The sequence below is a fragment of the Mytilus galloprovincialis genome, chromosome 6 (genome assembly GCF_965363235.1).
Source record: "Mytilus galloprovincialis chromosome 6, xbMytGall1.hap1.1, whole genome shotgun sequence".
Taxonomy (NCBI): Eukaryota; Metazoa; Mollusca; class Bivalvia; order Mytilida; family Mytilidae; genus Mytilus; species Mytilus galloprovincialis.
The window spans coordinates 69,911,406-69,934,757 of record NC_134843.1 but is presented as its reverse complement, the minus strand read 5'-3'; the positions used below and the strand labels follow the sequence as shown (position 1 = coordinate 69,934,757).

Here is a 23,352-nt window from a genome sequence, read left to right as displayed (position 1 = left end):
TATTTATGTACAAAAAATGAACGAAAAACAAATATGTAACACATAAACAAACGAAAACCACTGAATTACAGGCTCCTTACTGAAATGTTCATAACATACTAAATGTATATTCATATTGAAATTGATAGAAAACCAAAAATTGGGAACTTTGCAATTAAAGGTGGAGGGATAAAAAAAATATTTCCTGTCCCAAATAACCTGACTTATGATACTTTTGCTGAAATTCTCCAGCCATTCAGTATTTTACAAAATTCTTCCAACAACACTTTACATACTTTAAACTACGCTCTGAGTGCCCGCGATTTCGCGGGTGTGTTCTAGTAGTTATTAAAGATACCAAGCTTATAATTTCATAAGCCAGACGCAAGTTTTGTCTGCAAAAGACTAATCAGTGACCCTCAGGTCAAAACAGCAAAGAAAACAAAACAAAGATGAAAGCATTGATGACCAAAATTCCAAAATTAAGTGCCAAATACGACTAATTATATATAAGGGTTTCTGACTGGCAAAAGAAAGTTCTTATCATTTAGAATAATTTATACCTTTGTAAACAGTAAATTTATAAAAATGACTGTATTTGAGAAATATGCTGAATATTACTTTTTTATTATTTGCATTATTTATAAGCAAGAGATACAGTTGTATAATCATTCTCATAAATTATCAAACCCGTAAACTTTTCATTATACCTGGTACCAAAAGCTGATGACAATCAAGTGACAGGTACATGATTCAGTATTATTACCAACATACCATGCATAAGTAACGTGGTTATTCACACTGTAACTGGAATACCTGTATATCTACAATTGGTTAAAGGTTACTTTTCACGGATGAGATGTTATTTTGTAAAAAAAATATGTAACTCTTATACAAATGTTAAATACCACACTATAATATTCTCTGATCACGATTATCAGGTTTCATAATGTATGAGATGGATTATATAACATTTTCCATCATGCTTTTCTTTCTTTTTACATGTTTTAATCGATCCACAAGTTTGTTTTTAAAAGTCAATTTTGCCACTTCTGAATCCTCCCATAGGAGGAAGTCGTGCCTTTCCATCTTGTGTCGCAGAAGTTTTGGAACATGTCTAGAGGTAAGCCCATCAACGTTGACAACTATAATATCAGAAATTTGCTGTGTATCTAATAGACTGAAGGCTGTAACGATTTCGAAATTGTGTAGAGGTTTCGTCATATAATCTCGTGTGAGTATGATGATGAAAGCTCTACTTGCTTCCATGTTTTCAAAGATGTTATCGAAATTAGTCTTTTCTTGATGGGCATCTAAGTCATCAAAATAAAGTTTGAATTCACCACCAAAGTTTTTTCCAGTTTCCAGATCTGCGCTATCTATCCCAGGATAAATGTTTTCCAAAACCCATTGGTAATCGTCTTCTGCACTTGAAATATACGCATCGTATTTATAAACATCTCCATCTAGTGTTTGGTACCCGTCAGTTCTTGATCTAAAAAACCTGTGCAATGACAATTTAAATCTACACCACCAAAGCCTAATATACCAACGCTTGTTGTACACAATGGCAATTAATATAACAACAAAAACGAAACCGCCAACTGCTGCAAGTATAATCTCCGTTACAGTAAACCAGACACAATTTATTTTATGTCTGTCAAAGGAAAGAAGCTCCTTTCCGTGCCATTCAGAAGGGGAATTACAGAGATATGTCTTGTTGTGCAAAATCGCTATTTTTGTTGTATTTATCCAATCACGGAACCATCGCAAATCGCACGTGCAGGCAAACGGGTTCTGACGTAGATCAAGAGTCTTCATTTTCTTAAAATCTCGAACAGATGACGAATTGACCAGTGCAATCATATTTTGACCTAGATCAAGATTGTCTAGTTTGAAAGTTCGTTTATATAAGTTATCTCCCCATGTTGATATCTTGTTCGATCTCATATTCAGGTTTTGTAGATTTATCAGATCTTTGAAAAGTGGACCCGGAAGCTGTGTCAATTGATTGTTGGTCAAGTTTAATAAGACAAGTTTGTCCATACCAGCAAAGAGTTGACCATGGACGTCTCTAGCAATCAAGTCACCAAGTTGATTATTTTCTAGGTGTAAGTATCTTAGTGATGAAAGGACATTAAAAATCCCCAAAGAACAGGATGATAATGAATTGTCAGCCATGTTCAGATACAATAGAGATAACATTGAAGCAAACAGACTGTCACTGTTAGGAATTTGGTTTATCTTATTTTTATTAAGTTCGAGTGATTCTAAAACAACGAAAGGTTCGAAGAGTCTCCCTGGTAAAGTATGAATCTTATTATCCACAAGATGTATCTTTTTTAAGCTAGTAAGACCATAGAAAGCATTCTGTTGAAGCTGATGAATTTTGTTTCCTCCTAAGTATAGTAACTGTAGTTTTGACAACTTCATAAAGGAATTGTCTTTCAACGTAGAAACTTGGTTGCCATTTAGATATAGTTTTTGTAATGATGGCGGAAGATTTTTAGGTATCTGCGATAGCTGATTGTCGTTTAGGAATAATCCTGTTAATGCATTCAGTCCTTGAAAAGCACTATCATCTATTTTGAAAATGTTCGCTGCACTGAGGTCTAAGCTAATCAACTTCTTTAAATTTGCAAACCCTTTTTGAGGTATACTGCTCATTTTGTTATTTTTCATACTAAGGGTCGTTATTGACGTATTTTGAAGCAACTGAAAAGTAGTAGAGGGTAAGACACCACCAAGAGTTATATTATCTATATTCAATGAAACCAGGCTTGATCCTACTAGACCATGGAATGCCATCTCTAAATCTGAACTTGTCAAAGGATTATAGCCTAACTTAAGGGATGTTAGATTCTTAAGCCATTTAAAAGCTCCTGTAGATATCTCATCAATTTGACTCCTTGATATTCCCAATTTCCGTACATCTGAATTTTTCAAATTTTTAAAGGTCAAATCATCAAGTTTCCTGATTGCGTTATTACTTAAACCAATGTCGTTAATTTTCTTCAGGTCCTTAAACTCGTCCGGAAACGTTGGATAAGAAATTTGGTTCGCCTGTATGTAAAGACTTTTCAGACTCTTCAATTTCCCAAGTCTTGGAATTTCGGACAAATAATTACCGTCCAAGTTTATCAACTGAACTGATGGAGTGTCTTCAAAGGCATCGTATTTTATTTTTTGAATGTCATTGTTGCTTAGATATACCTTGGTTAATGAGGACAAATTAACAAATGTTCTGCTTTCTATCACAGAGATCCTATTATTCCTAAGATACAATTTGGAAAGCTTAGGAACAATACTACCATCAAATGCATTGGCTTGTAATCCTGAGATTTTATTATTGTCCAGCCAGACATATCGGAGGTTTGGTAAGACGACATTTGCAGAAATATTTACATGTATTATATTGTTGTGGGCCATGTATAGCTTCTCAACTGACTTCGGAAGCCTGTGTGGAAAGTTTTGAAGTTTCTGTCCTTCACAATTCACCGACGTCATTTGATTGTTACAGAAACATTTCTCCGGACAAACGTCTTTAGTCATGACGCTGATGACCAGCACAAGGACAAACACACACACTTGGAAAAGGAACATCTGAATAAAACAATTACACGATGTTAGTTTGTTGATGTATATCATATTTATTTGCTTGATCTGTATTACGCAAGATGAGTATTTAAGAAGGATACGGCAATGCAGTTTCACAGATAATCTAACTGTGAGTTCCATGTGATGTCTTTGAGTTATTATACATGTAGATCTTCATTTACCTTGTTTTGATTCAAATGTTAAGATATTATTTTTAAAAAGTCAATGAGAGTCAGAACAGATTGACTCGGCTTTTTTTTTTATCATATCGGAACGAAATGGGAAAAAAACTGGGAATATAAAAAAGAAGATGTGGTATGATTGCCAATGAGACAACTATCCACAAAAGACCAAAATGACACAGATATTAACAACTATAGAGGACGTCCAATAAATAATTCCTGCTTGTTACTTTTAAATATGTCTCGAAGAATGTGAGTACGAGATGTATTAACGACTTCAATGGTCACGTAATGCCACCAAATACATTCAGGTTTGCTAACAGAATCAACACTGATCATCTAAAGAGGGTTTTTAAAACCCTTCGCCTTGTAGTTTCAGATAGGATTCTCCCCTTTTCAAATTGTTAAATGAATAATTCCTGTTGGTTGAATGGGGAAGAGAACCACAACAATGATTCGCCATAACGGACGATAAAGAAAATACAAGGACGACAGACGGAGATGACAACGAAAGACATCAAAGGCTGAAACGGACTACTCCTTGATTACAGTAAAATATTGAAAAAGTATATTTTAAGGTAGCACAATACAAATATTTTTTACCTCCAATTCCCTAGTTTTAAATTGCTGTAACTATCTTAATAATGCTTGAAAATTTAGAAAAGTGGTATGTTATGAAAAGCTAACAGATAAGATTACTCTTTCAAATTAATGCAATGTTAGTATTATACAACAACTATGTAATCTATTAAAATGTTAACTGTCTACAAAATTTTACAAGAAATTTCCACTTTCAAATGAAAGTTGCTTCTTTATGGATATCTCGAGAAGGTTGATTTTATCATAATGTTGTTCCTAGAGCCATATTATCTACAAAAGGTTGTCTCAGATATTGTATAGAATATATAGATCAAATTTTACACATAATCAAACATTTTCTACTTTATGTGGTAAGGATGTTTACACTAATTAGAGATTTCTGAGAGAATGGAATAAGATAACGATAATTTGGGACACACTTTTGTAGCTCCTGCTGTTTTGATTAAGATTTTGTTAAAATTTCCTTAATAGTTATATAGAGATGATAAAGATAAATTCATTCTAGTTAACGGACCAAGTTTTGACATTATTGCATAACAATTGATTACGTAATGATTGCATAACAAAAATATTGCATTCATTTAAAATATTAATCTTTTATTTATGTATATACACCTCTTTAACTAATTTATATGCAGTCTTAAGAAAGTAACAGCATTTTAAAGGTTGGACATTATGTTATCTTTCAGGTGAGATATGAAAATGATAAATATAGGACATTTGGAGATTGGAATTAAAAAAATCTTTGTACTGTGCTACCTTAAATAACTATTTCAAATGAATTGTCATCTCTGAACTCCCACCTGGTTTTAAAGTAAGACAGCAGACAAAAATGGTACAGTTATAACTAAGTTGATTATTTGTGTCAATCAAAACATCTAATTAAGTGTCATTTCTTTAATTTTGTGTACACAACTCCTTCTGATGGGGGATATCTTTTGTGAATCAGGCGTAGGTTTAATCCTGGGACGAAAGCGGGTTTTAAAGTACAGAAGAAAACTAATATAATTATGACGGACGAATGGACACGCTGAATACTAAATGCATGCCTTCGATTTATCAGCGTGGCTTTTAGAAAGGTGTTTACAATTTTCCATCAATGACTTAAAAAATTAAATTATTAGGCTCACTTACGTCGTAATGTTGTGATTGATCATCAGTACTTGCACTACACAACTTGAATCCGATACCTGAATCTAAATGAAATATGAATAAAACGGTTTTTCATATCAAATAAAGTAAAGTGCAGTTTATAGATACAAACATACAGGTAAGATACGATCGTTAAAAACTATAGTCTAAGAATAGTAACTTCAATGTACATGACGTAAGGATTGAGACTTTCCAGTGACTAGGCACATTGATGTGTGGATGTCATTCAAAACAAAAAGCGTTGTTATGTTCTCGAATTTCATGGGTCCACAATATATAATTTGAACGATTAAGAGACAAAATAGAATTAAAAAACTTTTAAAACTTGATTGTTCTGGAAAAATATTTTGTAATTCACTGACTTGAGCCTAAAATAGTTGATCCTTCTGCATGAACTATTGGAATAATACATGGAATAATGACACGTAATGGGACAACCGTTTGGTATATTTGGGAGGGAGACAGGAGGATCTTTTGTGGATAAACCATTATAATTCATTTTTATTGGTCATCCCCTACCAATTTATCTCAATTTCTTTTCCTTCTCAGTACAATTAGCACTATTGAACATATAATACAATAACTGACTTCTTTTATTTTTTGTATTTCTAAATGAGATTTAAATGAAGCATCTATTTCAATATTGGCACATTACTAAAGGATACACATAATGAAATCGACACCAGATGCACCATTTGCAAATGACTTGCGAAATACGTTGTTCGTGTAATTTTTTAAAATGATATAATATTTTATACACCAGAAAATAGTTCAAAGCATACATGTACCACTCATTTTTATATGTTACCTTAATAACATTATCGGTAACAATGGTTTTACCAAGTGCAACCGATGCACATTCCAGTGTGCTTAAGGGGTAGACCTGATATATGGGAGACAACTCTTACACATGTAATGAAAGTCATTACAGCGTTTTAACATAGCAGTAAATTAAACAGTGATCAAGCACTTATGTTGTTTACAATTGGCTGTGAGAATGATGCAGACAGAACCAGTCAGCTGTACATGTTTGACACCATCAAACATTAAACTAAAGAACATTTTTTTAATGATGTGGATAAAAAGGTAGAAAATTACCATTCGTACATGAAATGCTTAAAAAAAACACCAATGGCAATGTACTGATACTGAGTCTGATGAGGTCTGGAGCAACTAAACTGACTAAAGGAGCTTGTTGCATCATTGAGCAAAAAAAATGTATTAGATTTGAACACACTAGTAGCACGATTTCAGTCTGAAACGGTCATTTTGGTCTGATCGTATCTTAATTGACTGGATTTACCGCTAGAGGAAAACGTCAAGATTTGTCAGATCGTTCAGTCTCCATTCGGATCGATAGTCTCATTAGGTAAATTAGTCCCGTTAAGGCATGTCAAGATATTTAAGACTGTATCTTCTAGCGAGCTGTTTAGATCCGTTAAGACCGTGTCAGACCAAAACAGACCATGGATACAAACTGACGTCAAGATGTTGTCAGACCGTGTCCAGTCGTGTTCAGATTTTAATAATTTGGACACAAAACGAGTGAAACTTTCCCATTATTTATCAGGGGTTGCTCCCCTTTCAAGAATAAAATAAAACTGTGAAAGAAGACGATTTTTTTAACTGAAAGTCTACCACGTCCCCTTAATCATGTTATTTAAATAAAACAAATATTCAATTTTAATTCTAACTTCTTCCTATTTAATTATTTAACACTGTTTTATAATTATATAAATAAAAAAAGTAGCTCAAAGTCATACTGCTGCACAAATCGCCGCGAATTGACTAAAAAAAATCAACAGATTGCCGAAATAATATTTGATTATTGAATATAAGCACCTGAACCTTTGTATTTAATGGTTTACAAGTGATTGCAATACGTTTTATATGCAATTACAGACTGCCGTACGTGGTGAAGAATTTGTCATTCATTTTTACACCCTTATTTAATAATAACGGATGTCGGCCGTGAACACTTGAAATTATCTTTTATGTTACCTATATAAATTGCATTTGAGTAAATTTGAGGCAGGGAAAAAAATATATAGATATAACTCTGTCTTTTATCGTTTTCTGTTTATTGTCATGACATTGTCCGTTAACTTTATTTTTGCCAGACTCATGCGTTTGACTTTCCATCTTTATTTTTTAATGTGTCTATAATTCGAGAGCCTTTTGTAAAAAAAAACTACATACCAGAAGCCTTCGTTAAAAAATAAAGTTTGAATATTATAGCAGAAAAAGGCTTATAAATTCATTTAAATTTATATTTGAAATAGGATAAATAATCAAGAAAATGTTTATAAATACGTCAGACACTGTACTTAAAGTACATTTAAAGACCAGGTTACATATATATTACATGCATACAGCATAATAAAGCTGGTTTAATTTGAATGACTATCCATTAGGGACATTTTTCGACGATAATTAATCAAATCTGACAAGTTTAATTAAAAACGGAAAATAATTCTTCGCCCGTAAACGATTTAACGTTACCGTACCCTCTTTATTTTTGTTGCATTCATGTCGCATGTGTGTCGGCAGTGTCAGCGCTTCTAATAGCTAACTTATTTTACATAAAATCGTTGACATGGTAGAAGGAAACTATAGTACAATATAAGCTGAGCTGGAAATTGCAATTGGTGAGTAGAAATGAATATTTTAATACATGTCTATCAGAATAATCATTGATTATGGATCATCACCCAAGAATTTGAAGGAAAAATGTTCACATTTGTTAAATTTGTGCATACAGGTATGAATCGACGTTCCAATACTCCACACTCTTGGATAGTAGCCTGTTCAAAGGCAAAGTAAGAATTTGGGCTTGTTAAAAAATTGTTCCTGTGATTGGACCCCCCCCCCTTTTTTCATGTTTTTTGGAAGATCAATGCATGATTTAAAAAGTTACATATAAACTAGTATGGTTTAAACCTCCTTTTAAAAATGGCGGGATCCACCCCTGTTTATTGCCTAACATGCATTGACATGTGGGGTATTCACAATGGTATGGTTGTGCGGGATGGCCTATACAACAGTTACAAGACCTAAACCCCTAATCGAGTAATCCTATATATTGTATGTTAACATGGTTAATGTATTGATAACTGTCACGTCCTAAATTTGCATGAAATATTTGTCACTTTTTTTTATTAACCAATAACCAACCAATCTTCACATGTTACCATGTAGTCCGAGACAAGCTTGTCTGGCAAAACAGCCGTTTGGACGTCAGAGTAATCTCAGACTAGTTACGACGATGATATACCTATTTATATAGCCACTGGTGGGTGATGTACAATAATTATAATTTGTCACATATGTGTTATGAATACCTTCAACATGTTCAAGGCTTGGGTTTATATATATGCAATAACCTCAAAATTGCCCGGGGCAAAAAAAAGAGTATATTGATATTGTGCCCTGACATGCCTGATTCCAAATGATGAGACGACATTGCGTCCTTAACAATAATTTTTAACACTTTTCATCTTTTGTGATAAGAAATTTAAGATTTTACCGGGTATGATTCATTATTTTGTTATAAATGATTTGTTATGCTCTAAATTTTGTAGAACTTAAATATATGTTATAACAAGAAAAAGAAATTATGTTGAAATTTTTATTTTTATCTTTTGTATATTAATTATTATTCACTGTCATGACTGTCATGACTAAATAAAAATTAGATCCCACGCATGCGCGGCATAGTTACTGTAAATAAGTGCCGGACACGTTATCATCAGTATGTTGATGGATTATAAAGAAGAAGAAGAATCTTATAAATACTATTTGCTTTGTCACCATGTCACGTTGGTAGTAATATTCAACAAATTCTATTTTAAAATAAAAAAGTATTATAAATTGATCACAACAAGTATAGTGCTATACAATGCTATAGCCTCTATTAGACAGTAACCCTTCAATGAAGTATACACCAAGAAAACATTGATGTAGAAAGAGAGAACATTTTGTTTTAGAAATAGAACCTCAAAAAAGGGTTTTATTCTTCTTCTCATAAGGGACTTATCAATTAAATTGTATTAGTCATAAATTCATTTCTTTACATCATTAAACTTTGTTGTCAAGCAAATTATGATTGCTAGTTTTTCTTGTAGATAAATTATACAAGTTTATATATAATAAATACTTTATTCTTAATGTATGCTTTTTTTGTAGATAAGATATCACATTGGTTTGAGCATGATTCCCAGCCAGATTATGAAGCGGCATATATCATGTATATCAATGTATATATAGGAAATATATAGTGTCACTAAGTTACTCTCATATGGTACCTCATTTGTACCTGTAGCTATAAATTGTGAAATGGTGGATTCATTCATAATTTTGTGTTACTTATTGGTTTGGAAATAACGTTGATAGAGCTAACAGCATTATGTCATGATGTACAGTTGATGGGATGATCTGATTGGACAAAAAGAGAATTGTGAATTGAACAAATAGCAAACTTACAATTCATAGAAAAAATGTAGGAAATACAATGTACTACATTACTTGGTGACAGAGCATACCTTTGATATATATATATATATATTTGAAATAAGTAATATTAACAATTTGAAATAAAGAGAATTTAAAGTTTTCTAGGAATATTAGTAGTGCATCATATCTTAATTCCATGATTATCTTGGATAGTTATATCATTAAGAATAGAAAATTGGAATAATGGAAATTTCTAGTTTCAGTGAATATCAATCATTGTCAATACTAAACGTGCAGCATCATGATCATACATCTTCTGATTCACCTTGGATAATTATTCATTTGAAATAAGAATTTGGATATAATAAGAGTTTCTATGCTGCCATTGCTATTGTTGGCTACATGTACCACCAGGGAGTGTTAAACCTCCTTTACTTTCCATGAGGGTCTGTCACGGTCCATCACTATTGGTTAGTGTCATATATATGCATGATGATGGAAGTTTTTACCAACCTAGACAAGCTTTAGTTTACAGCCCTGGCATGGTTGTTGGTTAGAGTCGAATGACAGCTTGCTGTATAGTTATAATAGTCTGAATGTATCTACATGTATTTTAATAATCTTCTAAATTACTGTTCATTCTGAAACTGGCATTTTATAATAGTAGTCAAACATAAATGTATTAAACAATACATGTACTTCAAAGTATCATTTTATTTTGTCTCGCCTTACACAAAAGTCATGAAAGTTGGTTGTATACAAGAAATTTGTATTACAGTCTTGGGGTGATGATGTAAGCTATTTTTTAGAGCTTTACATTTTAAAAGCTAAAAGAGCTGGATGTTTCTTGTCTTGTATTCAGATGCTAGTAGGTAATTAATATGTTATGATGTTTCAGTTTGCCATTATATGTACATTGCACCTGACCCCATTTTCATGGTTCAATGACTGCATGTAAAATATACTGTTACTTAATCAATGAAATGCTCTTTTATACTGTATATTTTATATATGTAATTGGATACATTTTATTGTATATGAGTATCTTGAAAGATCTACTTGTCTATCAGGTTGGGTTGACCTGACCTTGACCTTCATGGATAATTTAAGTGATTAAGGTTATTTCAGTTTGATACAATGTTAACATGGTTAGGTTTGTTTCTCAGTTTATACTTCCTAATCATGCTAATAAAATTGACACTGGAAATGGGGAATGTGCCAAAAAAGACAACAACCCAACTTCAGAGCAGACAATAGCCGAAGGTCATCAATGTTTCTCATAAGCTATAAGCTACATTGTACATGTATAGGATCACTACTTTTGGCATTATTATGGAATAAATGTAAGTTGTACATGTTTGACATTTTTGAATGGCTTATTTCATCTGACAATGACACCATTTTCATGGTTTTTATGTTTAGTCTTTTTCTCTGTTTCTATGGTTACTATAAACGTTTAACCATAAATTTGGGGTATGGAAGAACTGTGAAATTCAAAAATTCATGAAATTCATGAAATTATCTGTCCTATATCTGTCTGGCATGGTTATTTTGACTGGACTTCATTTTAATGGATTATTGATAATGTAAAGTTTATGTGATACTTATAGACTAGTAAAATCTTCTTATTTCAGAATTTCAATAAAAAGATCATGAATAAGTCCACATTTAAAAGAATGTCTGTTTCCCATCCCAGGGGGCTTATTTTTTACCTGGGTGTGGGGAGGGGAAACAAACAATTTTTATTTTGGCCTAAGGAGATATGGTGAGACGACTATCAACCATTTAAACCATGTAGACCAAGTGATTTACTTGTTAGTCACTATATAATAGGTCACTGCACACCCTTCAACAATGACCAAAAACTAAAACTTTATAATGAGCACCCTATAAAAGGTTCAGCCTGTAATGAGGCATCTGACACAGTTAATGTAAAATATTCAGACGAAAAACCCAACAGTGATGACAATTTGATTTATTATACCATACCCTCCCCCCCCTCCCTTGAAGTTAAATGTCTAATCCCTTGGTGTACTAATATGAATAGTATTTTACTGGAAATGTTTCGGAAAATAGATATTGATGCTAAAGTAAATATTTTATCCAATAAAAAGACAGGAAATAAGTCGGTGAACCAAAAAGTTCAAATCTAATTGAAAATTAAAGTGCCCATGAACTCACTGATCATGCACGAGTGATTCTATTCATAAAAAGTGTCCGTGTAACAATTAAGAAGAGTCTGTGTATCATCGAAAAAGAGTCTGTGTAACACCCCTTAATGTACTGTTTTTCTATAGCTCTGCAAGGGGGGGGGTCAAAGTCGTTCAAAGGTCACTGTACGGCCTTTAACAATGAGCAAAATCCATACAGCATTCTAGTACGGCATACGTTTTACCTCAGCAAACTCACTGTCTTGGTGATGTATCAATCATTTGCTTCAGGTCGATCCATTTCGCATCTCGTCATGAATATGCGTGATATATTTGCCACTGGACATTAAGGGAGCAATCAATTTATCAGTTTCATTTAGTGATGCATGCTAATTATATATAGTTCTCAAATGATAATTGTCTAAAACTGTTTCCATTTTTGTGTATTTTATTTTTTAGCGTAAATTTTAGAATTTCTTTCCGAATCTTTCTCTTTGCATTTATTTGTTTGTAAACATTTAATAAAGTAGTCCATGTCAGGGGTTAGATTGTATACAGCCAATCTAGGACCAGGGCAGTAGAACAGAAAACAGTCTCCATTGTATACATACATCACAGGGACTCGGTTAGCAGATTAAAATTTTGTAAATCAATGTTTTTATTTTATTTTTTATTATTTCCTGTCTATTTGCATTACAATATTAACGTATTTAATGTTGCCATCACTATTTCTTTGTTTTCTGGCAATGTGCAGTAACAGTATAAGGATATGGATAGTAAACTGCACATTGCCAGAAAACAAAGAAATAGTGATGGCAACTTTAAATACGTTAATATAGTAATGCAAATAGACAGGAAATAATAAAAAATAAAATAAAAACATTGATTTACAAAATTTTAATCTGCTAACCGAGTCCCTGTGACATACATATGCATTTATGTTGAAGCGTAAAACAACGACATGTAGTTGAGCTCGTTTTGGTGAAACAATTACTGTCAAATCTTTATATATATATATCTGGTAAAGTTGTCATAAAAGCAAAAACGGACGAAAAAGTTGGCAACAATTTATAATAAGACTAAACTTATTTTGGCCGTTTCGTTTCTTCTAAAGTGTTAAATTCAAGTTGACAACCATGCGACTGGCTTACTTGGAGATTCAGGTGACCTTTTTCGTTTTTTAGAAATTTCAATCAAAGTTCGTATATCCCTTCAACGATTTATTCACTTTTTTTTAACGTATAGATAGCGCGAAACTCTCACTACACCATGCATAGACTATTTTTTTTTCGACCAAATGCGGCTGCTTATTTATACAACCGAACAACCAAACGTCCGCACCCAATTTTAGCAAAGATATACTGTCGAACGGGAGATGTGAATATTTCTATACCCAATCAATCATTTGGTTTTGAAAACAATTTTAAAGGTATACATTAATACGACATCAACCCAACGACACATATCAATCAAAACATTAAGAGTCAACACACAGATTTTTGTTATAGAAAGAAACCTATACAGAATAAAAAGCCTAAACCGCAACAAGACTAAATAATACGGGAGCAGTGATTTTTTTTAGACAAAAATGCAAGTGTTCCGTAGAAATATTTCACGTATCATTTTTTTTTATTTCGATCGTTGAAAATTATAGCAGGTGTGATATAAATCAGTAGATTCAGGCCAAAACTATAATATGGAAATATAATATGAAAATTAAGCCTGCTTTGTACTAGACCGACACACTGAGATGGATTTTTAACGTGTAAGTTCACAAGCTAACAGTTCGAAAGAAAGAAAAAAACTCTTTGTTAGACCCGTTTGGGATTCGGACTAAAGTCCTCTCGCTGTTGAGGTGAACTTATTCTCACGAGACCAACCAGTAGAGAGGTCGCATAGTCATACCATGGAAGTATTATATTGACGTCAATATAATACTTCCATGGTCATACCAAAAACTCGAGCATAATAAACAATACAGTTTAACAGAATTATCACCTTACCTTACCTTACCTCTGTATCTTTACCCCCTTCAAAGGAGAACCACACAGTTTCTGTGTGTTGAACGGGTGCTTTGGGTGGCGGTGCTCATTATTTACATTGGTGCTGTGTCTGTGGGTCCCATCACCATAATTTATCCATGAATTTTTTGGATCATCCTTCCACCATTATGTACATTATTTACATATATGAATATCACTAAAGATAATGTTTGCAATCCGCAACGACACCTCCCGACATTTTAAAATTCATGTATGTTATGATAAAAGTTCATGGCGATTTTTATCAATGTTAAAACAAGTCTATCCACACGGGGTTTTGTGTTAATATATAAAAACGGCTTCTTATTAATCGCTTATAATCTAAAATCTAGAATGTCCTCACATACGGAATATATATATAGAGAGCGACTTTGCCTGGTTAAAATACGTATTTAAAGCTCCATGTTTAAAAATGAAAAAATGTTTGCTCTTACTAATGCGATTTTAAAGTCATGATCTTATCTAAATTAGATACCGTTATGTGATGTTGGTATCTACACGTATGAATAGAGATGGCCGACATCAGAGTAGATTGAGAGGACCATCGCTCTCTGCAAATTGAAAACTCTTCCTCAATGATGTTAGTGGTCCCACTGTAGCGAGCTGTTGCAAGGCTAAATTTCTATCCTTATTAAATCTTCTCTCATTATTCAGTGGTTACCGTATTTCAAGTTTACTTTTAATCTTATTGTCGAACGACTATTTGAAGTGCTTCCTATTATATTTAAAACTTGTGTTCTCGTTATGAACACGAATGAAATATTTGCCACTGGAGGTGACTGAGGCAAACAACAATGAATCACCATCACTAAAATATAAGTATTTGTTCTCACAAAATACTTTGTAATTAATTAGAAGAATGATGACAATTTCTCATCTATTCACGTTTTGATCGAGCCGCTTCAACCTCAAATATTGCTGCATTGTTTTACATTTAGGGTACTAGTATTAAATACTATTGTATTCATTGAAGTTTACATGCGTAGTTTTTTTTATTCAAAAGAATAAATTAATATTTATAAATAAATTGGACTGAACAAACAACACTAATTATTTCGCATTTGCATGTAACGCAGTTTAGAAAAATAAAAGATTGGATTTTTTTTAGATTAGCACACATGCAACGCATCCCCACTTAGGAGTCCTCCAAAAAGGTAAAATTTACCTGTAAGGGAACATTTATGTCTGGTGTATGTATATCACTCGTTCCATCTACAATATACGGAAATGACACGACCGGGTATTGTAAAGCTTTGAGGGACTTTTAATGTCAAATTCATATCCCTGGGCGAAGAAATTACCAAGTTTGGACAACACCGTGTGTACACTGACTTATAAAAGTGTTTATGTCTTTCATGCTGTCTAGTCTGAGAATAAAAGTTTGAGCAGTTTTTGAAGGTAAAAAATAAAGGTTTAATATTATTGCAAAAGTCTGTGAATAATTGAAAATAGGACGTTCCGGAAAACACAAGTCGCTATATTAAATGCTTGTAAATCTCTGTTACATGTGATGCGCTTCTATTTAAATACCTTTCTGTTAATTAAGAAAGTGTAAAAACAGTTATTGAAATCCGGCTGAAAAAAGGGAAAACGAATAGTGACTATCTAACTTATTTTTCAAATATCGAATACACAAATAAATCTCTAACCATCCACGCTTACAATTTGTTTTTACTGACAGGTGTCTGCTGGCATTCGATTGGATATCAGTTTTATGTAGGCGTAACAATTCATCCCATTTATCCAATCAGCTGTCTTGTCGATCTCATACGGTTCACATGGTCTAGTTTTTTTATAATGATAGCGATAAAAATTATTCGTGCAGAATATACATACACTATAAAACAAAAATATCCTGTCCAAAAATGACTTACGAGACACCATATTAACCAAATAACTATTTAAAAAATTAGACAGCATACATGTAAAATATTATCATTCATAACAATTACTATTTAAAAGGGAAATATTATACTATTAGTATCATGGTCCCAGCATTTTAACAAATTTATCAAAACAGGACGTTGTTGCAATGGTGTGACTAGGACTTTACGGTGCGTCTAAAAATAACCTAGGCCGCCTCGGTGCACTATAAGCTCTCGAAACTGCACTAAGACCATGATGGAACACTATAGCGAACTTTCTATACTAATGAAATGTCCATGTGTGGAAAAAAGATCTTACTATACACTGTACGGACATTTAGACTTATTCACTAGCTGTGATATACAGTAGAAGATTTAGCAAGGATAGCAAGGATACAAAAATTACGATATTAATAACGCTAAAAATTAAAAGGAAAGTGTACGCTATGTCGCCCGGAATCCGACACTGACCTAGCAAATTACGACATAATTAAACCATTAGCAACTTTGTAAAAAAATATATAGAAAAAATGTCTTTTCTTTTCCTTAAACTGGGAATATTATGATAATCAGATAAAGGTAATGTCTGTCAAAAAACGTATTTTACGAAATAATTGAAATCGGATTGAACAGATACTGGTGAGAACCCAACCACTTTAAAAGGGGGTCCCAACCGAGCATAAAAAAGGGGCGAGTTCCAACTGTATATATATGCCCCCTTTCAAATGCATTGATCGTCTAAAAAGTTTAAGATTCGACGGTTTTCTCCAACAATATGGTTTGATAAATTTCTTTCGAAGTTCATTATACTTTTCACATACTAAAATAAAATGATATTCATCTTCAATTACTTGTTTATCACACCATATTACAAAATCTCGGATATCTCTCAATATTATAAAATCGACAAGTTTCTATATTCAAACAGTGAACAGACTGATTTATGCGGTATTTACAAATAAATGGTTTTATAAATATAATTTACAGCATGATCTAATACATCTATGCAACATACATTTAGGCGAGTCTTCAAAAAAATAGTTCATTTCACTATTAAGGCAGCAACCATTTGATTTTCTTGGGGGGGGGGGGGATTTTTTTTCCAAACATTTTTTTGGCGACAAATTTTTTTTCTTTCAATATTAGCATTACATATAGTGTCAGCTGAGGGTAAAACAAACATTTTTTTTCTCAGAGTCAAAAACAAATTATTTTTTTTCTAAAACTCGAAACAAACTTTTTTTTCCAAAAAAAACATAACCCCCCCCCCTTTCCACCCCCAGAAAATCAAATGGTTGCTTCCTAAAGCTACCGTTTAATCTATCTTTGAATTCAATTAAAAACAAGTTCACATTTTTTTAACCTTAATGTAACCGTATGTTAAAGCGTTGTCATCCGTATCAATAAATTGTTTATCAAAATTGAAGTGCATGAGTATTATTAACGTCTGGGATGAGTGTGAGATTTCTCTGTTGATGGGAATAAACAAAATTTAGCTGAATTTGTATTATTCAAATTAATGAAAAGGCAAGCTAGTGTGTGTTTAAAATGATATTGTTGGAATGGATTTATAACATTAAAAATGTGTGTAACCGATTTTAGGTTGACTTGGACTGCGAATTTGAAAATAATTTATTTGTGAAATCACATTCTTTAAGATGACATATTTTGTAAGTACGTTAACCTTTTATTCTAATTATAGTATCTTTGAAATGCATTTTATAGCTGACTATGCGGTATGTGCTTTGCTCATTGTTGACGGCCGTACGGTGACATATAGTTGTTAATGTCTGTGTAATTTTGGTCTCTTGTGGACAGTTGTCTCATTCGCAATCATACCACATCTTCTCTTGTATATTTATATAGCTGTTACTTACAACTGTCATGTGTACATGTTCCAGGCTCGTGCCGCTGAAAGAGGTCCCTTTTCAAGTTTGAAAATAGGTGAATAGGTCGGGAAAACTATCAGAAATATATATGATAAAAAAAACAGTAAAGTTCCCACTACTTTTTTGGTAAACTTTCTTGCTATTCCCGAATGTGTTTTTGTGATTTATGCAATTTTATTCATGGACTAGCTAGCATAAAGAATTACATGTACTTTAAATGTATAAAATAAATTTTTTCTACAATGATATATAATTAGGAATGGAAATTAAAAGCCTAATTCAAAAACATAAAAAGGATTTTTTTATTTGTATCTTTAAATATCCTCGAAAATAACTGCGTTTGAAAGCTTCTTTTAATATAATTTACACGTATATCGAAATGTGTTCATACCAATTGTCCCGCTTAATACCGAACCCGCGTAACCTTAAAAATTAAGACATTACACAATCAAAACATTACAATTTTGTTTATTACAGATATATTTTATCATATCCACGGTTGAATGCACAATATCCCCACCAAGAGAACCGTCTACGGTTAGAGGTGGGACGACAGCCTAGATGTCGTGTGCAAAAATAATAATCACTTGGTACGGTTTCAGCTTGCGTATTGTAATTTTAAATAGTATAGATCGATTCGTGTTTTAAAATCAAACAAACGCTACTGCTTGCACTGATGATCAAAAATTACTTATATATATATATATATATATATATATATATATATATATATATATATATATATAAAAACAATGTATTTGTTACATGTTATTGGTATTAAATAGTATATTTTGAAGATCATATTCCGTAATGTTATGCCCTGAATTCTATTCGATGTCTATAAAGCAAATAAAATCTATTTGTACTCGTAACAAGAAGGAGAAAAGATTGGGCTGCCTCTCTTCAATTTTGTCCAGTTACCAAAGTAAAATCAAAATTAAATTCTCCGACAATGCACATGTTGATATATTGTATATGTCATTCCAACACTTACACTTGTTCTTTTATTTGTGTGGCAAATTTAATGACCATTTTAATTCAAAGCTTGGATTTGCATCCTTCATTATCCAGTACGTTTGAATTTCTACATACATCCAGTCAGTAATTAAAGTTGTGTGTTAAACGTCAATACGAAAGAAAACAATCCATAGTAAAAAAAGATATTTAGAGGGCACATATGTATCTTTCGTCTGACAGCACGTATACACCACAGTTATCGTAAATTATATAAACATATAAAAAAAAATCGTTTTTTTTTTTTTTTTTTAAGACAAAAAAGAGAAAAGAACTGATAAGTGCGGGTAATCCATGCGCCTTGCCTCCTTCATGTTTCGATATCTTAAAAATTAATTATTCTTTTATCTATTATAACACGTGAAAACTACACCGGTGAGTTCCATACATGTCATAAACTTACAGCTGGTCCTGAACATGCATGAAGTATTTGCCACTGGACTTTAAACAACAATCAATCACACTACAACTTATAGTATATATAGTTGTGAAATACAAAATGTATATTATAATGATACATTTAGATGAATAAATAGAATACAAATACACACTACTTTATATAACTGACACAATTTAAAGGAATACTCTCTAAACTATATAGAGAAGCGAAACGTTTCTTTTGAATACTAAACAAACTTCCTAACAGTACATGTTTTTTTAATGGTTTTACATGCGGCGCTCAAATATTTTGCATGGTCTTTTGGTATATGATATTGTAAGAACCTTTAACGTTTAATAGATTCACATTCGTTACTTTGCTCAATATAAAAAAAAACATAAGCATTAATTTATATTAAAAACTGAAGGTCAGACATCACTAATACGTGTTCATTCATTCTTTATTAAAGTTTAGACCTTTTTATCAAGAATGATGATGAGAGTAATTGTAAAATATAATAGGCATGTACTTTCTTACGTTATGGATCATTGATTTTGTTACCTGTTGACCCGGTTGATTACTAGCACGTGCCATTGAACTCGACCGTTTTAACTAAAACAGATTTTATTTCAAATCAACGCCATATATATATAGACGAGTTGTATATATATATATATATATATATATATACAAAGTATATACAAAGTACTATATACATATTATATGGATAAGAAAATAAATATTATAAGGATATATTGTTTGAATGAAACTTTTTTATACGGTGATATTTTAACACCGTCCCGACAGAGACTGAATGCAGTATATGATCAGGTTTCGGGATCCGGGAAGTCTTTTTTCGAATTTCCGAATGTCGGGAATATTTTTTTCCAACTTTAATAGAGTAACTCGCACAAAAAAAAAATAAACATACCAAAAAAGCAACAGCTTCAACGGTAAACTAGGACATATATCAACAGAAAACGAATTAAAGAAACTGTCATGCATAAAACAAAAATATGCATTACTGTGTTAATTTGCCTCCGCTGCATTTCTGTGGATTGTCTCATTGGCAATCATACCACATCTCCTTAATTTTTTTAGGTTACGTTTAGGATTTTCCGTTACTAATCTTCAAATACAAAAAAACATTTTTACCGGTGTTCACAACATTTCAAGGTTAAATTTATGGCATACATTCTGGTGTGTATACAATTAACGTACGTCCTTGCATTTAACTATCAATATATATTTATATAAACTAACATTTATTAAAAAATAAACAACATATATATATAGAAGAATAATTAATTAGTTTTTAACAAAACAAGAAAAGAAATAAAGAATTAACACAAGATTTAATCTTTTTTTTTTTAATTAATCAAAATATACTTCAAATTCTAATAATAAAATACATATATACATGTATTAATCTAAAATGCATTATCGAGTAGAAGGGGCGCAACTCGTGGTATCAAACCGGTATACTGAACGGATCAAAACAGGGTCTGAAAATTTTGAACGTTCTTTTGTATCCATGGTCTGTTTTGGTCTGACACGGTCTTAACGGGTCTAAACAACCCGCTAGACGATTCAGTCTTTTCCGTCTTGACACGCCTTAACGAACTGATTTACCTGATGAGGCTATCGATCTGAACGGCGACTTAACTATCTGAAATATCTTGACGATTTTTTCTAGCGGTAAATCCAGTCAATCAAGATGTGATCAGACCAAAATGACCGTTTCAGACTGAAATCGTGCTACTAGTGACATATGAAGTAAATAATGAAGTAATGTGGTTTTAGTGATCTAAACATCAATCCTAGTACAAGCTTATGCTTATAGATAATTATAATAGATAATACCCCCCCCTTAAGGCCAATTTATTTTAAAATCCAAACCTTATCAATACTTTGAAAAGATAAAACCACAACGGACAAATTGGGGGTTAAATTCTACAACTAATCAGAGCTATGCGTGCGGGAGATACCTTCCTTAATCATTGTTAAAAAATTATAAACAACACGTTTAATAATTTCTTGCGTCCGTAGCGCTTTTCTTGATTTACCTTCATCAGGAACGCTCAAAGCCAAACATTTGAAATCCATAGATGTATAGGAACCGAAACCGTTGATCTTCGTGTGTTCTTCATACATTAATTGACGAACTTTGAGCAGAAGCCATTCAAGATCTAGGGTTTCCCATTGTCATCTACAGAGAACGCATCTGGTGCTAAATATATTTTTTATATTACCGAAGTAATTACACGAAAGCCATATCATGCATATTACAGAAAACATTTTGAGGTATGCTTACAAACAAAAAAGACTACCATTGTTGATAGAATTATACTTACTTCTTATATATCTTGTAAATCTCAACACATGATACACCCAGGCAGAAACGTCTTGGTGATAGATAAGCGTATATATACGGAGTATCCCATTGATTTTAGTCATGTCAGGCGGGTTATCTAAAATCCCCGATTCCTATATTTATATGTCACATGAAAGATTACATTTAAAAATGGAAAATACCATTCAATCGTTATGACGTGACTGTAAAAGTAGCCACGTAACTACACTACTACATTTGTAACTGCTTCATGATCTAGGTCAATTCGTTATCTAAGAAAAGAGGTAAACAAATATTATAATGAGTTCAGGTTTTCAGAAATCTGACTTAAGCGAATGTTATTAACAAGCGGTATTGATTTATAGACGGATAATATCAGATAATTACATGGCATTTGTCATATCACATGTGTCAAAATTATCAGTTCAATGTTCAAAATCAGTCCAAGAGCAGAAGGCGCGAGCTCAGGGCTGATTTTGACTGAGCGCTGATAATACATCTGATATGAAAAATTACATGTTATGAAAAAAAAACCAGTTTAATGTATTAATCCTTTGAAGAGGTTTTCTTGGAAGTAAAAGTTCAAAATGGGAAAATGTTACGTCCGTTAAGAAATCTTTCTATCAAATGTCAAAAACAAGGAGAAAAACAACAGTATCAATAAATACACCCGCGAATTTATTAACACTACAAGATGGTGACAAAGGAACTTCACCATAGAAACATTGGTCATTAATAATAGGAAATGAAATATGATCTTTTTTTTTATTATAAATGTTGGTATAAAGCTACCCGTTTGAGATATAGGTAATACGATCTAGGAAAGGGCAGGGTTCATTTTAAGTATAATTTAAAGTAACTTCAACTGGATAACTGTCTTTAGTGTAATCTTTTTCAAGAAAGTTAAAATGTAACTGTACAATGTAGGTTTCAATTACAATGATTTACCAAAGCAGAAGTTTAAAGTTTCTGGAATAAAGGTGAGGTTAAGGTCTTCTTTTTTTTGTATGTACGTATGCGTATCTTTTGTGTGCTTGTGAAACGGGATGTTACAAATCAAACATGTATTTGTCTTAAGAGAATAAAGTAATGCAGACATAAATTAAGACAATATGTCTGCTTCACTTGAATTTTGACATAATTGTATACACCATATTTAAACAATAAATACTTTCACAAGTAGCATGATTAATGTTGTTGTAGGTTATATCATGTGGACAACTTGAAATAGTGTTTTCTTCACAGCAGAATATAACATGTGTTTTCACCTCAACATTTAACCTCAAACTCAAATTAGGCAGAATAGTTTATATAACTGTATTACATGTACCATATTAGGACTTAAAAGTAATCTATTTCAAGATTCTCAGCTCTTCCATGAACATCCCTTTTTATTTGTAAACAAGCAAACGACTGGCAAAGTGATTTTTCAGAGGAAGGAGTTTTGAACAGCCAGCATGAAAGGTTGTCGTATCTAGATCAAATATGACACTTTCGAAGTGCAACACATTACAGTCATAATAAATGAATTAGTAACAACATGTGCATCAATTAAGAGGTTGGAAATGTTTAAAATTAACAAAAATATTAAATGCGTGCCGATTTGATGAAATCAATATTCTGCAGAAGTCAATATACGCATGTGCAAACAAAATTTTATTGGATTTAGAGCATGGGTTTATTCATAAAGCGAATGAA

General features: G+C 32.2%; 2 protein-coding genes across 2 annotated transcripts in view; both read right to left on the bottom strand.

Annotated features, from left to right (window-relative positions):
- Positions 1 to 23,352, bottom strand: part of LOC143080202 (perlucin-like protein) — a 67,119-nt gene that overhangs the window by 30,666 nt on the left and 13,101 nt on the right. The window lies entirely within an intron of this gene.
- LOC143080200 (uncharacterized) lies at positions 590 to 21,886 on the bottom strand. Its single transcript, XM_076255925.1, has 3 exons — positions 21,656 to 21,886; positions 5,493 to 5,554; positions 590 to 3,582 (listed from the first exon to the last, which is right to left on the bottom strand). The coding sequence occupies exons 1-3, from the start codon at positions 21,756 to 21,758 to the stop codon at positions 943 to 945; spliced, it is 2,805 nt and encodes a 934-aa protein (XP_076112040.1). The 5' UTR covers positions 21,759 to 21,886; the 3' UTR covers positions 590 to 942.

Excerpts from the sequence above, each read along its gene's own strand:
- LOC143080200 (XM_076255925.1), bottom strand. The coding sequence starts at position 21,758 with ATGACTAAAATCAATGGGATACTCCGTATATATACGCTTATCTATCAC. Across the intron at positions 5,555-21,655 it reads ATTTACAAGATATATAAGAA|ATTCAGGTATCGGATTCAAG; the intron begins GTAAGTATAATT and ends TATTTCATTTAG. Across the intron at positions 3,583-5,492 it reads ATCAATCACAACATTACGAC|ATGTTCCTTTTCCAAGTGTG; the intron begins GTAAGTGAGCCT and ends TGTTTTATTCAG.